The 20691-nt window shown below is 35.6% G+C and overlaps 2 protein-coding genes across 3 annotated transcripts; one reads left to right on the top strand and one right to left on the bottom strand.

Moving 5' to 3' along the window:
- The first annotated feature begins 8720 nt into the window (after window positions 1–8720).
- Window positions 8721–12310, top strand: LOC111897580 (actin-7). 2 transcript variants are annotated; one of them, XM_023893535.3, is made up of 5 exons: window positions 8721–8881; window positions 9499–9560; window positions 9980–10373; window positions 11244–11857; window positions 11936–12310. In XM_023893535.3, exons 2-5 carry the CDS (start codon window positions 9501–9503, stop codon window positions 11999–12001), a joined length of 1134 nt encoding a protein of 377 aa, XP_023749303.1. In that variant the 5' UTR covers window positions 8721–8881; window positions 9499–9500; the 3' UTR covers window positions 12002–12310. The 2 variants fall into 2 exon arrangements, with proteins under 2 accessions (XP_023749303.1, XP_023749302.1); XM_023893534.3 differs by lacking the exon at window positions 8721–8881 and having other exon boundaries at window positions 9489–9560.
- A 3065-nt stretch (window positions 12311–15375) lies between these two features.
- LOC111897573 (uncharacterized mitochondrial protein AtMg00860-like) lies at window positions 15376–15855 on the bottom strand. Its single transcript, XM_023893528.1, has one exon. It carries the CDS (start codon window positions 15853–15855, stop codon window positions 15376–15378), a length of 480 nt encoding a protein of 159 aa, XP_023749296.1.
- Window positions 15856–20691: the final 4836 nt, after the last annotated feature.

Below are 20691 nucleotides of genomic sequence, written 5' to 3'. Positions count from 1 at the left end.
ATTTTTATCCCAAATTGTGAGTACTTTGATCTAGTTATATTATATAGCTTAGATTGTGTTTAGAAACATCAAAAACGGACCAAAACCCCAAGATTTGGGAGTTTACCGCCCAAGAACACTTGGGGAGTAAACTCCATTTTAAGGGCCAAAAGTGTCCCAATGACCCTCAAAGCCTTGGAACTCGAACTAGAACCCGCCATTGCATGTTTAGGACACCAAAAACAATAAGAATCAAGGATGAAAGTGAGTTCACGGCCAAATATGTTCCAGGGCCGTGAACTCCATTTTTGGTTGCCAAAATGCCTTAAAGACCTTCCTTAAGCCAAGAGACAAATTAGGACAAGTACCCTAGTGTGTTTGGGGCTAGCAAACACCAAGAAAAGGGTGTTCACGGCCTAAGATGTTCCAGGGCCATGAACTCCATAAAATGGTGCTAATTGGTGCCATAAACTCCCCTAAAGCCAAGTACAAAAGCCTAGTTTAGTTCCTAGTTAATTTAGGGACTTGAAAACACCTTAAACATCCTCCCAAGGGAGATTACGGCCGTAATCTCCAAGGGAATATGGTCCCAGGGCCGTAAACTCCTAAAAGGAGTTATATTATGCCCTAAACTCTTCCATAGACCAAGCCATTAAGTAGAAATGCTTATTAGGGCCTTTTAGAGCATCAAACATCAAATGGACACATAAGTATGAGTTCACGGCCGTAAAATCATGATTTTACGACCGTAAAATCATTTAGTAGTGTCTTTAGGGTCGTGAACTCCCTTATGGAGTTTTCCTTGAGCCCTACACACAATAGTTTCCCCTACAAACACTTAGATGCAATCCTAGAGGCTAATAACACTTGATAAAGGTGTTTAGCATGTCCTAGGGTGTCTTGACTTGTTTATTAGTTGTTTATAGACTAATTTGTTACATATATGTGAAATTATATGTTAACTAGGATCATAGAGTGTGTTCAAGACTTCACTTGACACCTAGTTGTCCTACCTCTTCAGTTCATCCGTATCACCCACATCAGGTGAGTTCATACCCCTTAATCAATGTTTTAACTATTTTTAAATGTTTTATGGGGGGGGGGGGATACAAGTAGAATCATGCTACTTGTTATATCAATCACATGTGATTAATAAGCAGCATTCAAATGATTTACTACTCATTAGCCGTTTTACCAAACAGTTTCCTTCAAATGATTTTCATAAACACTTTATATGTTTAAAACTCCTTATTACACTGTACATTTACTCTGTATGTTTTATTTCAAACTTATTTACATCTGTGTTTCAAACAAATGTTTATTTATACTTAAACTGTTTTATCAAACCCATGCTTTCAAACCATTTTATAGATTGACATCAAGTCGATCTTTTCTTAAATAATAATTATGTTGAAAGGTTTTACAAAACTCATTTTATGCTTTTATATTATAAATTGCATGCCTCTATATGTATAGTTATATAAGTAATGTTTAAAGGACTTAGGAAGGCTATCCACCTTGTTTCCTTTTCCTCGATTTGAATGTGGTCTGATAGGATATCAGGTACTCGTCCAAAGGTCGTTTAAACATTAGTTATATATCATGTGTACATATATAGTCATAAAAGGTCTTTCCAGTTCATCCAATGCCCTTGGGTAGCAAGGGTATACATCCATGTTCATACGTACCAGTTAGATTACTAGTAAACTACCATATGGGTAGTTTAGGAAGATACTAGAACTATTATTAGAACACAATATCATACTATGAGTCAGTTCATTCATGAGTCAATACTTACTACTATGAGAACATATACAACTATACTAGAGAATAACATATACAACTATACTAGGAAGAGAGCATATACAATGATACTAGAACAAGTAACATTACATTACATATACATGAATTCGTTAACAATTGTGATCCACTGTATCGGAGCATGCCTTAAATGTCATGGACCGAGTTGTAGCCAGAATTCTCTTGGAGGGAGAGCGTGAGTTTGCGTATAGATCTATACTGGATTGACTATCCTACACCTTGCTGCTAGCTACAGCCGGACCTGCAAGTCTGGGGGTGCCAAACGTCATTCCGTTTTACGACCATTCGTATGTCGTTGTTACCAGTCAATAGTATGGTGCAATTAATCACATGATACCTTAATATAAATCCGGTTTAAGGTAGTTAGTACAGCAGTAGTTCTTATAATACAACACTACAATACTACATTAATTTCCCCTTTTCATATATTTGGTGATCATTTCACTTAAACATTTAATGTAAAAACTATATTTTGATAATGATAGTTACACTTGGGAAAATTACACACTTTTACAAGAAACGAACATTTAGAACAGTTAAGTCTTGGTAGAAGAATACATTGAGAACAGTTAGGTCTTGGTAGAAGACACATTTATATAATAGTAGGAATCATAGGGATTTCTAGGGTTTTTCAAACGTTTACAACTGTTTTACAAACATTTTTATACTTATAGTTCATCTACATTTTTCCATACTTACAGTTCATATACAAACATTTTCTTACATACAACTTAAGACACTAAAATACTTATGATCTCACCAGCTTTAAAGCTGATACTCGCTTTCAAAATTACTTGTATCATCAGGTCATCTATAGACAGGTACCGATGCAAGGTTTAAAGAAGATGGAGCTCGTTCAATACCCATCTCTCATTTTGATTTATGCTTTAGTATTTATCAAAATTTGACAGAACACACTTGTATAATAATTCTATTATTAATGCAATGGATGATGTTGTTGCTTGTTTACTACTTTACATTGTTGTGATACTATACATGACGTCCTCCGCCCCAGAACGTTTCCGCCGTTCCGGTTTTGGGGGTGTGACAAATAGTATTCTCGCAGTCATAAGAAACAACATCAACTTTTTCACGTTCAAATTCAAGAAAAGGTAGTAGTTTCCTATGTTGTTCTTTGCTTATCTTAGATGAATGATGTAAAGCTGTTAACTTCGCATATAAACGTTTAGCAGAGTTACAATAAATGTTTCGTTGTGCTAGTAACAACCTAACTTCTTTATCAAGATTGTCCCTATCACAATTTACATTTGTCATTTGTAATTCAAGTTTATCTACTCTGCTTCGTATTATTTCTAATTGTCTTCTTGTCTCAACTAGTTGCGAATTTAGATTTTGTGCTTCAGTACTAGCAGACACAATAACAACATCAAAATAAGCAACAGTATCATCAAATGAAGTTATTTCAGCATCATAAGCAGATAAAGGAATATTAAAGGATTCAAGAATAGCACGTACCTTAGTGGTCATTGGAGATTTATCGGTGGACTTGGACACAAAGCATCGTCCAGAAACATTTTCTTCGCAATTTTCTTCATAACTTGCGAACATTACACCATGAGTTGGGTGCCTCATCTCTTCATCATCAGTTCCTGAAGACCAGATCCGATAAGTTCCACTTTCTTCTTCTTCAAACTCTCCTTTCGCAACCAAAGACAATCATTTCGCCTTCGCACGCACCTCCTCAAGCTTCTCTGAGTAGTAGGCTTCGTCTTTGATTTTGCTCTTCTTCTCCTCTTTCTTCCTCATCATGCAATCAGCTGCGAAATGATTTGCACCATTGCAGTAATGACAATCAATTCCAGAGTCACCTTTTAGTTTCTTCTCTGCTTTCGCATCTTTCTGCTTTTCTTCAACCTTCTCAAATTTCTTCTTCTCCTCACCTCCAGCTTTTATGAAACCACTCTTCGCATTAGTTTGCTTTCCTTTTAGATTGAAAGGCTTTTTGAAAAATTTCTTAACTTTGTTGTTCGAATAAAATGCAACTGCTTCATCTTCTGAATTCATTAAGAAACCTTCATTGTCTAATTCTTCCTTCTCACCAGCATCAATTTCAATAACCTTCGAAACTAAAGCCAATGGACCTCCTAAACTCTGTTTCGATTCTTCAAACATTTATGTAACTTCGCTTTCATGTGTTTTTAGCTGGTTGTAGAGATCATTCAAGGTGGAAGTATCAAAACTTTGTTGGTTCTTTATCATCATACTTACACTACACCACTCTTTGCGAAGACCCATGATGAATGTCAGATTGAATTCCATGAGAGATCTTATGATTCCATACCTGCTGCAACGATAAACAAGCTCATTCAGACGATCATAGTAGTTTTCAATTGTTTCAGCATCCTTTTGTCTGAATTCCTTAAGCTCAACAAGACATTGCTTAACAGAATTGATCTTTGTCTTCTCACTGCCTTGATATTTCTCTTTCAGTGTGATTCATATCTCCTTGGCTATTTTACAACTACGAATGTAATTGTAAACCACAGGAGGCTGTGCACCTCTTAGCTCCCTCATACATCTTTTCTCATTCTTCTTCAGGCGATTCTGTTGTTCAGTAACATTGTTTGAAGAAGCAGATGCTCCAATTGATTGAACATTTATAGGAGGTAAAACTTTTCCATTGATACAATTCGAGCTCTTCATCAATTCCATTTAAGTAATCCTCCATCCTATCAGCCGGCTGATCATAGTACTCAGGGATTAACATTGGAATTTTGGTTAAAGAACCAAGCAAATGAGAGAAAGAAGTCATGGTATTCATGTTGAAGTTCGCCATTGATGAACACGAGAATTTTTCAGAAAAACTTGAAAAACTTGATGAATTTGTGAATTGATCAAATGAATTGATCACCGATTGCTAATCAATCACTCGACTAAACAATTCAAATGCAGAATCGATTCAAATCTGAAGATCAAGAGAGATTTTCAGAACCAAAATGCGCGGAAATTTTTTGAGTAAAATCACTACTCAAAAAGCAAATGATTCTAAAATGAAAATCGGATCAATGCAGTTTGAATCCTGCTCTGATACCAATTGATGAGAATTGTAATCGAGATTTAGAAAGCAATCATGATTATATGAATGAAAAGTAAGAACACAAGGAGTTAATATTAATCAGATCTTATATTGACGAAGAAACTGATTACATACTTAAGCAAAGAAACATGTGAATGACTAGTGAATCACTCGTTGAATCAATTGTTTTTCTACTTCTAACCTCAGTCCCTATTTATAGGAAACATGAGTGTACAAAAATATACTAAGTCCTTAACAATATGCTTCGCACAAATGAAGACTTAGTAAAATAATTAACATGCGAAACTAAGAACAGACACTTCGACTTTTACAATTTCTAGACTCTACACATACTCTAACTCTCTTTTATGGTTTGGTAAACACGCTTTGGATAATATTTTTTATTATTATTAAAGTGAATTTTTTGGTCTTAAATTTTGGGAATTACATTTTAGCTTTATGAATTTAGAGGAAGTAGGAATCTTGCAAGAAAATTATTTTTTGGCAATCAAGAAAATGTCAATATTTTGTTTTTATTTGAATTATAACATGAAAGGAATGCAACAATTGTTTTAGCAAGAACACACTTGATTACAATGTAAGAAATAACAACAAACTTTTCATTTTACATCATTGTATTTTAAGTATTTTCCTATTAAGTCATTAGAATGTTGTAATAGGAAGAAATGAAAGTAAGATGTTATAACAAACAAATAGATGGAAAAAACACATTGTTATTTTTTTATATTTAAACCGTTGTAAAAATGGCAGGTGGTGATAGCTGACCAGATGATCAAGCATCACTATATCTTCTTTGACTTTGACTAATGCACGAAAGTGAGATTGATTATTTCATTTTTTTCACGTGTAATTTTTATGTGTTTATTTCATTTTTTTTATTTGTGGGTGTGTTTTAATTGGGTTTCTACTAATTTGATGATTTGTGCATCCTTTATAGTCATAGATTTGGTTAGCCTATTGATTGGTTGCAACATTTTTTTTAAATAGTTGTTCGTTTGAATCCTACTTGCAATGTAGTTTGAGATTTTTTTAAATGTTTATGAAATGATTGTTTTAATAGCAATGTTCTTTTAAAAAAAGTTTTTTCGTCTTATTTTTGGATGTATATCATTTCGAGGTCAAAGTCTAAGTTTATCACATGTTTTATAAAAAAATGTTTCTATAATGGCAGTTTTAATTAAAATGTATTTTTTAATGGTGATTTTATGCATTTTATTACCATGTCAAAGTCCGATTCTGATGCAATTTTTTAAGAGTTTTGAAATGAAAGTTTAGAGACAATGTACTCTTAGAAAAAAAAAGATGTTTTTTTAAAATATTTTTGATGACTATTGTTATTACCACGTCATATCAAGGACATGTTAGAATAAGTCTAACACAAATTAAAAAAAATGGTTTTAAAAAGGAATGGAGTAGTGAACACATCGATGACATAGAGTGTTGCAGAGTGGAAAACTAACTACAATGAAGACACAAAAAGGCAACAAATCTTAAATGGTTAACAAATGGAGTTACAGTAAGTTTCACTTGATGTTTAAAAGTAACAAACATTGATATACTAATGACTTTAAAACTATTTGATGTGTTTTTCAAGGAGTTATTACTATAGTATGCAACATGTACTCTGTCATCTTTACATAATAATTGTTATTTCTAGCAATATACTTATTTTTAACCATTAATAGCAACACACCTATCTTTTTAACCAATAATATCAACATACTTATTTTATTTAACTATTAATAACAATGTACTTATCCTTTAAACTAATAATAGCAAAGTACTTATTTTTTAACCATTAATAGCAATGCTTATCTTTTTAACTAATAATAGCAACATACTATTTTTTAACCATTAATAGCAACACGCTTATCTTTTTAACCAATAAAAGCAACATACTTATCCTTTTCACCAATAATAATAACATACTTATATTTTCAATATGCCAAACCAAGAAAATACAACACCTTTAACTGAGGCTATTTGTCTCTTCCAAATACATGTTGTCGAATCAGTATTGCCTAAATCACCTACATCAATGGTAACTATTATTGGCTTTTCTATAACATATGGTTTAACTTATGTAATTTTCTTATGATTGCTGATTTTTACATTTACATTTAGTCTATTTGTGTCAATATAGAAGTCAATGCTTCTGACTTTTTATGTCATATTTTCATTTTTTGAACTTGATTTCATTTGATTGTGTTTTAATCGATTACTATTCTTTTATTTTATTGTCTTTTAATCTATTTATATTCTTTTATTTATTCATATGTGGTTTAATTGGGTAGATTTTGATGGGTTTTATAGGTTATAAAATACATTTACGAATAGAAAATCACTTAACATTTAAGGACACATGCAACCTATAAGGATCTAAGTCATATCACTTTGAATGTAACATGCAATGAATATAAAGAACCCTACTATAATCAAAATAAGTAGATTTAGGGTTATATACCTTTTAATTATTGTAGTAAACAATTCCTTGAATCCATTCCGTTGTGGATCTTGGAAAGCTAGCACCAAAAGTATGATGTCTCTAATGGTTTGTACCTAAACCCTAGAACTAGAAGACAATAAGAGAGGGGATGCAAAATTTCAGCTATCCTTTTGAAATGAATGAATAGCTGAAAATGCTAGGCTAAGGGTCTTATTTGTAGCTGCTCAGGAAACCCTATAAACCCTTATTTGAACATATAATAATAGTATTTCAAATCAGGTAATTATTTAGTTTCCTAATTATCCAAAGGAGGCTTCTAGAAACCCTAATATGGCTCTTCAAGATCGTCCCCATGGTGGAAGGTTCTGAAACTTTTATTTTGTTCAACTATTGAACAATTACATCTCAACCCTTGTACATTTAATTAATTCAAATTAATTCTAGATTAATTCTGATGAATAATTAACTAATTCTTATTGATTTCATATTAATTTATTAATCATATAAATTAACAAATCAATCATTTAACTATTGATCTCATATTAATTTATTAATCACATAATAAATTAACAAATCAACTATCTATTTTCAATTAATATATTAATCACATAATATTTATTTCAATTTATTAATCATATAATAAACCAATAAATTCATCATCTCTCTATAAAAATCATTCCAACCAAGTTCTACTTATGAGGACAATCCAAAAAAACTTTGGTTTTAATACCAAGAATATACAAATTTAATTATGAGATTATACACCTTAATCCAACACATTTGTCATCGTACAACACTAATATGAAAACAAATTATAAAATATTGATAAAGAGGAAAATAAAATCAATTTTTTTTTATTACATCAATCATCCTATCCATCTAGATGTGTATAACAATAGTTGCAAAATATGTTATTTATATTTATATAAAAATAGATCTTTTTATTTAAATATTTATTCAATATTATTTTAATTGTTATAACATGTTTAATCCTAATTTTATATTTGATATTTTAAACTAATTTATATTTGAAATTTATATGAACATATTTTAATAATACATTAAGAAGATGTTTAGTAGATTATTAATTTATATCTTATTGGCTTATTGACTTATAAGCTAATAAGTTAAAAAGATTAACTTATATGAAAGAAAAATTACTTATTAATGATTTGACACCATTATAAATCAATTTTATTCAAATAATATTTTTAGTTATAATAGTATCAAACCGCTAATAAATTGTTTTGCTAAATAACCTCTTAAATTCTAATTAATCACAAATTAATAATAAAATTAAACCGATGTGCAGAGCACAAAAGTCAAATCGGACGGACAAGAGTCGTAACCATGGCATGCCGAAAGCCTGTCCACGCCAGGTCATCTTATCTTTCCTCGTGGTCCGAATGATTCCTCCCTCTCCCCATTTACACCTCATTTTCAAATATATACACCATCCTCCCCACTAACCTTCTACTTCCTTCCCCCATATCCTTCTGCTCCGAACGTACCAAACCTCACCGGAGCCTAGTGGAGGTTGCTTTCGGCTGCTTCCTCTTCGATCTGAAAAACTAAAGGTTTGCTTCGATTATCTTCTAATTCAAATGCTTTTATCGTTTTCAGTTTCCGATCTGAGTCTCTGGACATTCATTAATTACGGATCCGTATTGAATTTTCTCTTCAAGTACAATCGAAATCGTTCCGTTAATCTGTTTTGATTTCTCATAGTTGACGATATCTGCTTTTTATTGGTATGATCTGGTCAGTTAGCTGCTATGATTGACTGATCTGATTCTGAATTATGTGAGATATAGCGAAGAACTTAGATCTGTGAAGTATTAACTCTTGTTAGATTGAATCCGTATACTTCGATTAGTGTGTTTTTTTTCACTACTGAGGGATCTGCAATCTGTTTGAACTGCATGCTTGATTTCACTGTATTTGTTGAATATGTAAAGATCCATTGATGATGGACATCGAGATCTATATGGTAGTAGTCGGTAACTTTGATGTTTTTGGTTGGTATAGTTTGAAGTTCTTTTGATTAGATAAGAGTCGTATGAAATGATATTTCTGAGATTTTTGTGCATATTTCTTGCTAAACAAGTTGAAAACGATTGAGAATAATGGACATATCAGAGAATTTGTTGTGGAAGCTTATTGTATTTTTGATATTTTCGTTGCATGTTTACAGAAATGGCAGACTCTGAGGATATTCAGCCCCTTGTTTGTGACAATGGAACTGGAATGGTGAAGGTTAGCATAACTCATCTTTGCTCTGTCTTGCTTATTTAAAGTTTTGAACTTTATTGCTTTAATTATCTTGTATTTTTGAATGTCAAAAAAAGTTAGATGGCTGTTTATGCAATGACTTATCATATTTTTCTCCATTATGCAACAATTTCGTATTTTGAAGAAAATATGCAGCCATTTTTCTTCTAACTAAAGTCCATAAATTCTTTTTATGAAAAACGGTTTAACGTGGTTGCAAAGTTTGTACGATGTTTCATCAATTGGTAACAATGTGAAACATCATTGCATCAATAGGTAAAAGAGTGAAACATTGTTCCATAAATTGGTAAAAAGGTGAAACATTTTAAAATAAATTTTTAGATAAAGTATGCAACATGTTACTCAAGTTGGAGTTGTTTTTTGTTCTATGATTAAATTTACAGGCTGGGTTTGCTGGTGATGATGCTCCTAGGGCAGTCTTTCCTAGTATTGTGGGTAGGCCACGACATACTGGTGTTATGGTGGGAATGGGCCAAAAGGATGCTTATGTGGGAGATGAAGCCCAATCGAAAAGAGGTATCTTGACTTTGAAATACCCAATTGAGCATGGTATTGTCAGCAACTGGGATGACATGGAAAAGATCTGGCATCACACTTTCTATAATGAGCTTCGTGTTGCTCCTGAAGAGCACCCTGTGCTCCTTACAGAGGCACCCCTTAATCCTAAGGCAAACAGAGAAAAGATGACTCAAATCATGTTTGAGACCTTCAATGTTCCAGCCATGTATGTTGCTATTCAGGCTGTGCTTTCTTTGTATGCAAGTGGTCGTACAACTGGTTAGTCTCCCATTACTCTATTGTTTTTCAACTGTAACTTACATTGCTCTTCTGGATTTCTATTATAATTTGCATTGCTTGCATTTTGATTTTTGGAAAATGGCTTTAAAGATTCCTGACAGCCTGAAAATCAGAGAAAAAACTATCGGCTTCCAAAGAGAAAAATTAAAAATCCACCGAATGTAAGAATTAGGATTTTACGCTACCAAATGAAAAAAGCTCTTTGTATTTTTTGATGGAATGGAATATACCATTTTCTAAATGAATGTGATTCCTTCCATTTTTGTTAGTTTTAGTTACTTTGTGAAGTTTCTTTTTTTAAAGGTTTTTATCTCATCATGGAATGGAACAAAAAATAACAATATTGCTCATTTTTCTTTGTGTAATCTTTAATGAATAAATTTCTTGATTTTAAGTAAATTATAATTTAATTTTCTTAAATTGACTAGAAAATATAGATATAGTATTACCTTGTTTGGGTTTAAAAGAACATTTATTATGTTTAAAATATATTTTTTCAAATACAAATATTATTAGTAATAATAATTAAATAATGTAGTAAAGCTAAAGTTATATACTGTATTTACTTATAATATAAAAATTCATGTACATGCTAACCAAAAACAAATCGTCGATAAACGGAATGTAATGAATAATTGAGGGGAGTGATTTGTATTCATTATTCAATACTTTTTAGCTGTACAATAAACTGTATAAAACATAAATTGTCATGTACTAACTAATTAAAGTCACACTTTCCTAAATCAGTTGAATACTTGAACTGTATTTGATTGTGGTACTTTGAAACCAAAGCCTTGGTCTTCTTTTATTTGCATGGACATGAATCTCAACAAAACTATTTTCTTACAGGTATCGTGTTGGATTCCGGAGACGGTGTGTCCCACACTGTCCCAATTTACGAAGGTTACGCGCTTCCCCACGCTATCCTCCGTCTTGATCTTGCAGGCCGTGACCTCACAGATTCCCTAATGAAGATCCTGACCGAAAGAGGTTACATGTTCACCACCACCGCCGAACGGGAAATTGTCCGTGACATGAAGGAAAAGCTCGCATACGTGGCTCTTGACTACGAGCAAGAACTCGAAACCGCAAAAAGTAGCTCCTCCGTTGAAAAGAACTATGAGTTGCCCGACGGGCAGGTTATCACGATTGGGGCAGAGAGATTCCGCTGCCCGGAGGTTCTCTTCCAGCCATCTTTGATCGGAATGGAAGCTGCTGGTATTCATGAGACTACATACAACTCCATCATGAAGTGTGATGTTGATATCAGGAAGGATCTTTATGGAAATATTGTGCTTAGTGGTGGGTCCACCATGTTCCCGGGCATTGCTGACCGGATGAGCAAGGAAATCACTGCCCTTGCCCCTAGTAGCATGAAGATTAAGGTGGTTGCACCCCCGGAGAGGAAATACAGTGTCTGGATTGGAGGATCAATCCTTGCATCTCTCAGTACCTTCCAACAGGTAAATTTACTTTAGTTACAAATAACAGCAATTTACCTTATTTTTTTTTTACTTAAACTTTTATTTTGTGTGAATCAGATGTGGATCTCCAAGGGAGAATATGACGAGTCGGGTCCATCTATTGTTCACAGGAAATGCTTCTAAGTATTATTTTGTTGCTTTTGATGATCGAGTTTGTTTTTGTTATTATATTCTTTATCTATTTTTCGTGTTATGTTTCATGTGAAGTAAGAAAGGCAGAAATGGATCGTATGTGGAGTTGTTAACAAACAGTCCATTTCTGCTATGGGGATGTTTGTAGCCGAAGATTGATTGTTATGTTTTATCCTACATTTTCTTATTTAGGTGTCTGTTTGTGGTCATTTTATTAAAACTGATAATATTTATTGCTTGGTTAGGGAGCTTTTAAACTACCATTTGTTGATAAATATATATGTTTGTTTACTGCTTTAATTATCGGTTTGTTCAGAATATATATTGCATGTGTATTTGTCTCCAGATCATTTTTGCTTAAAAGTAATCTACAGGGAACAATTGAGTTTTCACTGAAATCATTAATAGTAAATACTTAAGTTCTGATAGTTTTCATCAAAATAGTTATCATCAAAATAGAAGCATCATTTCCCGATCAGAGTGCATTTGCAACTTTAATATTCCCAGAGAACAAAATTCATATCTAAAATATGTAACTTTTCAACATCTGAGGGAGTATGGAATTTTGGAATAGATTGTGATTTTGTGCAATGTAAAGGACGCCAAAAGCATATGGGGAGAAAATGTTTTATAGTTTATTCCTACAAATATATTCCTCTGGGACATATGTCCTTATCCAAAACTCCATCCTCATAGTCCATTAATCTAAGATGAGAGTTGAGAAAAAAATAAACTGTTGTTTGTGTATAGCCTTTTTTATTCCTTGGACATATGGTTGTGTTTGGTAGTAGAGCTGCACGTTGGCGGTCCAAGAACAGTTTTGGGTCGGTTTTGTAACGGTCCTGTCTTTTTAAGGTTGGTTTCTGAACGGTTCGGTTTTTTTTCGGATCAGTCCCCGTTGGTCTTTTGGTCTGGTCTTTTCTCAGATCGGTCTTTATTCAAACCCGTCTTTTTTCGGTCAGGTTTCACGGTCTTTCCATACGCCTTTTTCGGTTCGATATACGATTTTTTTTTGTTCGGTTTTGGTATATTTCGATTCTTTTGTTTTGGTTTCGAATTTTTTCCATTAACAAATATATGATTAACACCAAAATGATAAATTAATATTTATTAAATATGATAATTTAAGTTTAATAAAAGAAACAATAAAATAAGTTAGATAATTTGTGATTAAAAATTGTATAATTAACAAAAAACTAATATATTTATAAAGTTTCGTTACCGGTCTTTTTTCCAAACCGGTCTCGTTCAATCTCGGACCTCCGGTCTTTTTTAGGACTGGTCTTGGAACGGTCCGGTCTTTTTCGGATCGGTCTCGAGCCAATCATTTTTCAGTCTGGTCTTAAAAACCGTTTTTTTCCCGGTTCGGTCTTGTTTTAGACCGGTTCGGTCTCGGTATTGTTTTGGGTCCGGTCCGAGACGGGTCTTTTTGTGCACGTCTATTTGGTGTTAATGTAATTTAAATTCTTATTTTAGTTTAGTTTTTTTTTTCAAATGTATATTGGTATGATATTTGTCTTTAAAAAAAAAATTAAAATAAGAAGACCACGATTGGAAGCAGTAGCGGATCCTTTAAGGGGTCAGGGGAGGCCATCCCCCCCCGTTTTCACTTGTTTACCAGAGATGTTGCAGAGGAACGATCTCGGAATGGTTATCATCAAGGCAACTACCCAACGAAAAAAAAGGTTGGCGAGTTATATTTGTTCGGGAATCATTTTTACTGAATAATCAAGTTGTAAAGATCCAAATAATGGAATGGAGACAAGACTGAAAGAGGATCACTTCTTCCCTTCAACCACCACCGACTCCATATTGTACTCTCTATATCTCTTTCCCTTTCTCTAACTTTCCCTTGCAACACTAGGTTCCTACATTTCTGGTTATGCATTAGTTGTTTTTTTTTAAAAATTTGTTGATTTGATATGTTTATTGCTTGAGAAAAGTGTACATTCAGTCTTTTGTACCACAATTTATTCTTGTTGGAATTGAACATATGGAGTTGCACATGAAGTGTTTGTGAAAAGTCCTCAATGAGGTTTATTTTGTGAAAATGAGTTTTTATGAACATATCAAGTTTCAAATTTTTATTTTTAAGCTCTTCATTACTTTTTTCATTTGGAATTGATCTAGTTGTCTTTTATGTCTACGGTTTATATTATGGGTCTAAATACAAAATGTGGTCTTGAAATTTTACATGCTAAGTGTTTGTTAAAAATGCTCAGTGAGGGTTTTGGAACCGATAAGAAACCTAGTAAGAGAATAACAAAATATCATAATATTTTATAGACTTATCCATAATTTGAGCTACAATTCTTCTTATGTAAGTTTAGTATTTTTATACAACCATATATGTACACATCATACACATGTATAGTTGTGTGTATATGTATGTATATGTATATCTATATACTTGTTCACAAGAATGTATATGTATATACATATAAACATGAACGGAAGGAGATGCATACAAGGTACAACTATAACCTCATTTTTACCATGAACTTATTGCTTGATGTATTTTTTCATACTTACATGATTTTATTTTAGTGGTTAGGCATTTTACAAGTAAATTACTGGTGCTGTTGTTTTATATGGAACTAGATGTAGTGTATATTATAACTATGGCTAATAAACTTACAATTTATGATCATTCGAAAAACATTTAACAAAGTTTTGGTTTTGGCCCCCCAGTTTTATTATTTGTGTTCCGCCCCTGATTGGAAGCTTATGAAGATCCAAGCAAATTGTTATTTTTCCTCAGATAATCAACATGTATGTTGGCTTATAAAAACCAAATATAGGATGAGCTTGACTATGTATATATGTTTTTTTTGTATGTATATGATTTGTTTGTTGCATGAATCTTAGGGTGTGTTTGAAATGCGTCTGAAGGTCGAGTCAGCGAATTGGGCTGACTCGTCAGACAATCTTTGTTTGATTTGTGGCTTTCTCGGTAAGATAGGCTGGCTCAAATTGCTTACCCGGTCAGATTAATACACTTTGCTGACGGGAAATAAGACACTTCTACCCTTAATAGTTCAATGCACAACAAATGAAAATAGGGGCAGTGAGAGTCGAACTAACGACCTTACATTCACAAAGCCACATCTTTTTCCACTATGCTAGAAGGTTATTTTTGTTATATTTGCTCAAATAGTTTATATAATGTGTAGTGGTTATTATTATTATTATTATATTGCATAAAAACGAATAGCGTATCAGCATCAGGATAAAATGGTCATTTTGAATCAGTCAGCACGTTCAGTCAGATGTACAATCAAACAACATGATTTCTTACTTAATCAAAATTTCTTACTCAGACAGACATTTCTCAGTTAGCAACTATCAAACAGGGCATTTCTCAGTTAGCAACTATCACAATATACCACCAAATCGTCCAATCCTTCAGGCAGTACGAGGACTGGAGCCTCGCATAACCTCTGCCTCAGAGTCTCAAAAGCCTTCTGCTGACCCTCATCCCACTGAAAAGTCACATTCTTCTTGGTCAAACGTGTCAATGGCATAGAAATCTTGGAGAAATCTTGGATGAATCTCCGATAGTAACCCGCTAAACCCAAAAAGCTAAGAATTTCCGAGGTGTTTCTCGGTACCCCCCATCGCATCACCACCTCCACCTTTGCTGGATCAACTGAAATACCTTTTTGATTGATGACATACCCCAAAAACTGCACTTTCCGTAGCCAGAAATCACATATGGAGAACTTTGCATAAAGTTTCTCCGCCCTCAAAATCTCCAGTACCTCCCTCAAATGATGTTCGTGCTGCTCTATGGTTTTGGAGTAAACCAATATATCGTCGATAAAAACGATCATTGACCGATACATCATCGGTCTGCATACCCTATTCATGAGGTCCATGAATGCTGCCGGAGCATTGGTGAGTCCGAACGGCATCACCACAAACTCATAATGCCCATACCGAGTTCTGAAAGCTGTCTTCAGTATATCCTCTTCCCTAATCCTCATCTGATGATACCCGGACCTGAGATCAATCTTGGAGAACTAAGATGCACCTTGAAGTTGATCAAACAAATCATCGATCCTTGGCAAAGGATAGCGGTTCTTCACTGTCAGCATGTTCAACACCCTATAATCAATGCACATCCGGTGCATCCCGTCTTTCTTTTTCACGAAAAGGATCGATGCTCCCTACAGTGAACTACTTGGACGAATAAACCCACGGTCTAACAGTTCTTGAAGCTGCGCAGATAAATCTTGCGTCTCGGGTGGTGCCAGCCGATATGGTGCCTTTGCTATTGGGGCGGCACCCGACACCAAGTCAATACGAAACTCCACTGCCACTTCGGAGGGACCCCCGACAGTTCTTCGGGGAAAACGTCCCGAAAGTCCTGAACAACTAGCACACTGCCCACATCCGTCGCGGCCCCTGCCCTTGTATTCGCGATATAAGCCAGAAACCCATGCAACCCTGCTGAAGAAACCTCCATGCCCTTGCAGCCGAACAGAGGGTCGGTCCCTGCGAGGTCCCTTCACCATGAATAACCAGCTCTCCCCCACCAGAGGTTCAAACCCGAACCAACTGTCGCTCGTAATCGATCATGACCCCATTGGCCCCCAGCCAGTCCATCCCAACAATCACCTTCAGCCCTCGCAACGGTATCAGAACTAGGTCGACTCGAAATCTCTCCCCAAGTACATTTAAGACACAGTCCCGATACACCCTCGCAGCACTAACGGTGCGATCAGCCGCAATCTCAACATCGAGTGGGGAGTCCAAGATCCCCGACGTATCCCGAAATTTCTTGCTAAGCGCAAGAGACACACATGATCGGGTAGCACCCGAGTCGAACAAAACAAGAGCATTCATACCATTGACTAAAAAGGTTCCTGAACATCCATGATATAAACATAAGCCATACAATTACAATAAGCAGTAAGGTAATAGATACATATCAGTCACGACGTCTGGTGCAACCCGAGCCTCCTCAGTAGTCAGCTGAAACCTCTTCACCGTCGGAATATCCGCCTTGACAGGGCGGCCATCAGTGATCCTTAGGGTGACGGGTGCGGGCGCCGCCACCGCTCCTCCTCCTCCCCGCAACCTAGGGCATTCGGCCTTTTTATGGCCTGTCTGATTGTAGTTGAAACATATCAAGCCCTTCTTGGGGCAATCCTTACTCATGTGGCCTTGTTGGCCACAAGAGTAACATCCTGTCGTCCCAGCCGTCCTACACGCCCTGCTATGGAATCTCCCACACTTGGCACACCTGCCCCGGACTTGTTAGCCCTTACCCGAAGAATCAGAGGTCTTAGGCTTCATAGCCTGACCCCCCGCCATCTGTGTCTGATCATTCTTCCGCTTCGTGCGGGTATCCAACTCGATTTCCCTCTCGTGGGCCTTCTACACCATCTCGTTTAGGGTCTTGCACCCTGTAAAGCTCACAAACTCCCGGATATCGTCCCTCAGCATGGAATGATATCGGATCCGCCTCATTTCTTCATCGGTAGCATTCTGCGGAATCAATAAGGCTTGCTCCCGAAACTTGGCGGTGATTTCCGCCACAGTCTCGGTGGTCTGCTGCAAATCATGAAACTCCCTTACTAACCGTTGTATATCAATAGGCGGTGCAAACTCCAAATCAAACCGTCGATCGAACTCGGCCCATGACATCTCAGCCACTCCAGCTGGCCCCACCTGGCTGGTAACCTCGCCCCACCAGTCGCGAGCCCTGTCTCTCAACATACACGAAGCAAACCCAACCTTTGCCACTTCCGGGAAGGAACTCGTGTGCTGGGTGTTCTCAATATCTGCCACCCAGCGACGGCTAACAATGGGGTCCCTGACCCCGAAGAATTCCAGCGCTCCACACGCCTTGAACTCCCGGAAGGAGGGAGTTCGGGTCCCAATCTGTCCCGCTGCCAACTCCGTCCTGAAAGATCTGAGTCCCTCCTCCATAATCTCCATAATACCCTCCTTGACCGTCCCAAAAATGACTGGGGTTGCGTCAAGGATGCCCCTGGTAACCTCAGCTGCAATGAGTTCTCGCAGCCTCTCATCAATGACATCAGTAATGTCTCCCGATCCCGCCCCGGATCCCGATCCCGATCCTGACCCTTCTGCTCCAAATTGTGTCACCACCATGATAACTGAAATTTCATAAATAACAAAGATTAGGGTTTCCGTGTAAGGGATAATCCCACATCGGTCCTCTTTGGGGTTGTCGGATCCATCAGTGCTTTGGCACAGATCCTGTGCTTCCAATAGTACGGGCCCAATACTACCTTCCACACTTACCTACACCTTTCTCCACTTCTCAATCCGAAAACTCCAAATTTTTCTGATGACTGAACCATACCCTGCATTTACCATCTTTGACCATCCTAAAGGTTCCTCTACTCATAGCAGTCACATCATCATAACAGGTTGCTCTTATACATGCAAATTATACACAGATAAGGGATCAAATAGACTTTCGAATAAAAGATTCTACCCTAAGACCACAACCAAACAAGGAACAGGAAATAAGGCCAAATCAATCAGTCTGAGGCTATAAGCACCTAACCGTATACAATTTTAAAACCACACACGTAGCAAATTCCACATAAGCAATCATGGTTCAAATTTAGTATAACATGGAAAGCATATAGGGGAACTACTTACTTGGCTCGACTGATCACGTGCGTTGCACTCTCATCTTTTCGTTTTTATGTTATTATTTTGAAAACATTTCTACAATTCCTTAGTTTGAGTCCCGACACACTCGAGAGTGTGCCTGAATCCCTCAAACCAAGGCTCTGATACCAACTTGTAACAGCCCGAATTTTACCACAAAATTTTTTATTTAATTTAAATAACACATTGACATAAAACCCTAAATCTCAAATGTAGTTTTAAAACACCATCCATTACATTATATAGATTATCAGAGTGTGTCCATAAACATATTAATGAAAAAGAGATAGATAGAGTGCACGCCGCGCCATCACGCCTTTCCCTTGCCTTTTGGTTCCGATGTACCTGAAACAATTCAACAACCTGTAAGCGAAATGCTTAGTGAGTTCCCCAGAGCATACCACACACCACACATACACATATCCAAGTAACATATCAAACATGCCATGCATACATAGAACCAGCAAGAATGCCATGGGCTACCCTGTTGGAATAGTGTCTAAGGCTACAACTATATTAGGCAAGTATTTGACCCGATTGTGCATGGTCCTTTTGGGTTGCCTTCACCATAGCAACTTGTCAGGATGATTTATTATGAAAGAAGAAATATTATTAGTATATTATGAGAATAATATAAGGAATAATAATATTGTTATTTGATTAATATAAGTCATAAATTAATTAGGAATTAATTTTGTGACTTAAAGAGATTAATTGAATAAAGGGGCATAAATTGTCAATTGTATGATAGTTGTAATTTGGGCTATAATCCTTTATGGATGAGGAGTGGATGGTTTTGAGGCTTAGGATAGGCCTAGAATTCGTCCAAGGCTTATCGTTAGGGTATTGGATTGCTTAGGGCCTAAGTTATCCAATTAGGGTTTAAGGGTGAAACCCTAGGAGCCTCACTAGTATAAATAGACCCTAGGGGTCAAGGAAAATCGGTACTCTTGTCTTGAAAGAAACCCTGGCCGATTTCTTCCTTCTCTCCCCTCTCTCTATAATCATCCTCTTGCTAGTTGGTGTTTGTAAGCCATTAGAGGAGTGACAATTGTGACTCTAAAGCTCCAAGGACAAGAAGATCAAGCAAGTGATTCAAGGTAAACTTCTAACTCTGATTTCTAATTGTTATTATGCTAGAATTACCATTAGAAGTCTTGGATTCAATGCATGTTCAATTAGAGAAACCTAGATCCAAGCATTAGGGTTTGTATGTGCACATAGGAATGTTCATATGGCTAAAACCCATCAGTGGTATCAGAGCCTAGATTGGTTTATATTGAATTAATGCATTGATTGCTTGTTTGTTGCTTGGAAAATTCGATTTTTGTCCTCTGCCTGATGAACTCGGCGAGTCCCATGGTGGTACTCGGCGAGTAGGCTCAACTCGGCGAGTCCATTGTGGTACTCGGCGAGTTCGAGCGTCAGAAAGAGCTAATTTCGGGATTTCTTGTTGTCTATCTTTTGGATACTTACCTTAATCATGTTAGGTCAATATAAATCCGATTTTAAGATATATTTGAGTATATTCTTGACCTATTTGAAGATATTTATCAATTAATTAAATATTAATTTCCTTATGTGATAATTGATTAATTATTTTAATTAAATTGGTAAATTGTTGTGCAAGAAATAATTAAATAAATCAAATATGGATAATTATGTTATTAAATGTTAATTTGGATTATTTGTTATTTGATCCCTTATGTTTTAAAAGGTTTAAAACTTGTCCTCAAGTTTTGAAATTTATGTTTTGTAATTAAAAGTTTAATTTAGACAATTTATATTTCAAACCCTAGAATTTTACAAGTTTAAAATTCAACCCTATACTAATATAATATTACAAGATTAATATATATATATATATATATATATGTATGTATGTATGTATAATTAAAATGCTAGTCTTACCGTTAGTAGGCCTCATTCACGAAGCCGGTCTATAAGGTGGGTATAAGGTTGCTGCCTATAAAATGCCGCTTAATGGGTGAACACTCTCACCCACCGCTTGCTTGATCGGTGGAGGA

The sequence above is a fragment of the Lactuca sativa genome, chromosome 5 (genome assembly GCF_002870075.4).
Source record: "Lactuca sativa cultivar Salinas chromosome 5, Lsat_Salinas_v11, whole genome shotgun sequence".
Taxonomy (NCBI): Eukaryota; Viridiplantae; Streptophyta; class Magnoliopsida; order Asterales; family Asteraceae; genus Lactuca; species Lactuca sativa.
This window is presented reverse-complemented; position numbering and strand designations above follow the sequence as displayed.

Excerpts from the sequence above, each read along its gene's own strand:
- LOC111897580 (XM_023893534.3), top strand. The coding sequence starts at position 9,489 with ATGTTTACAGAAATGGCAGACTCTGAGGATATTCAGCCCCTTGTTTGT. Across the intron at positions 10,374-11,243 it reads TGCAAGTGGTCGTACAACTG|GTATCGTGTTGGATTCCGGA; the intron begins GTTAGTCTCCCA and ends ATTTTCTTACAG. Across the intron at positions 11,858-11,935 it reads CTCTCAGTACCTTCCAACAG|ATGTGGATCTCCAAGGGAGA; the intron begins GTAAATTTACTT and ends TGTGTGAATCAG.
- LOC111897573 (XM_023893528.1), bottom strand. The coding sequence starts at position 15,855 with ATGTATCGGTCAATGATCGTTTTTATCGACGATATATTGGTTTACTCC.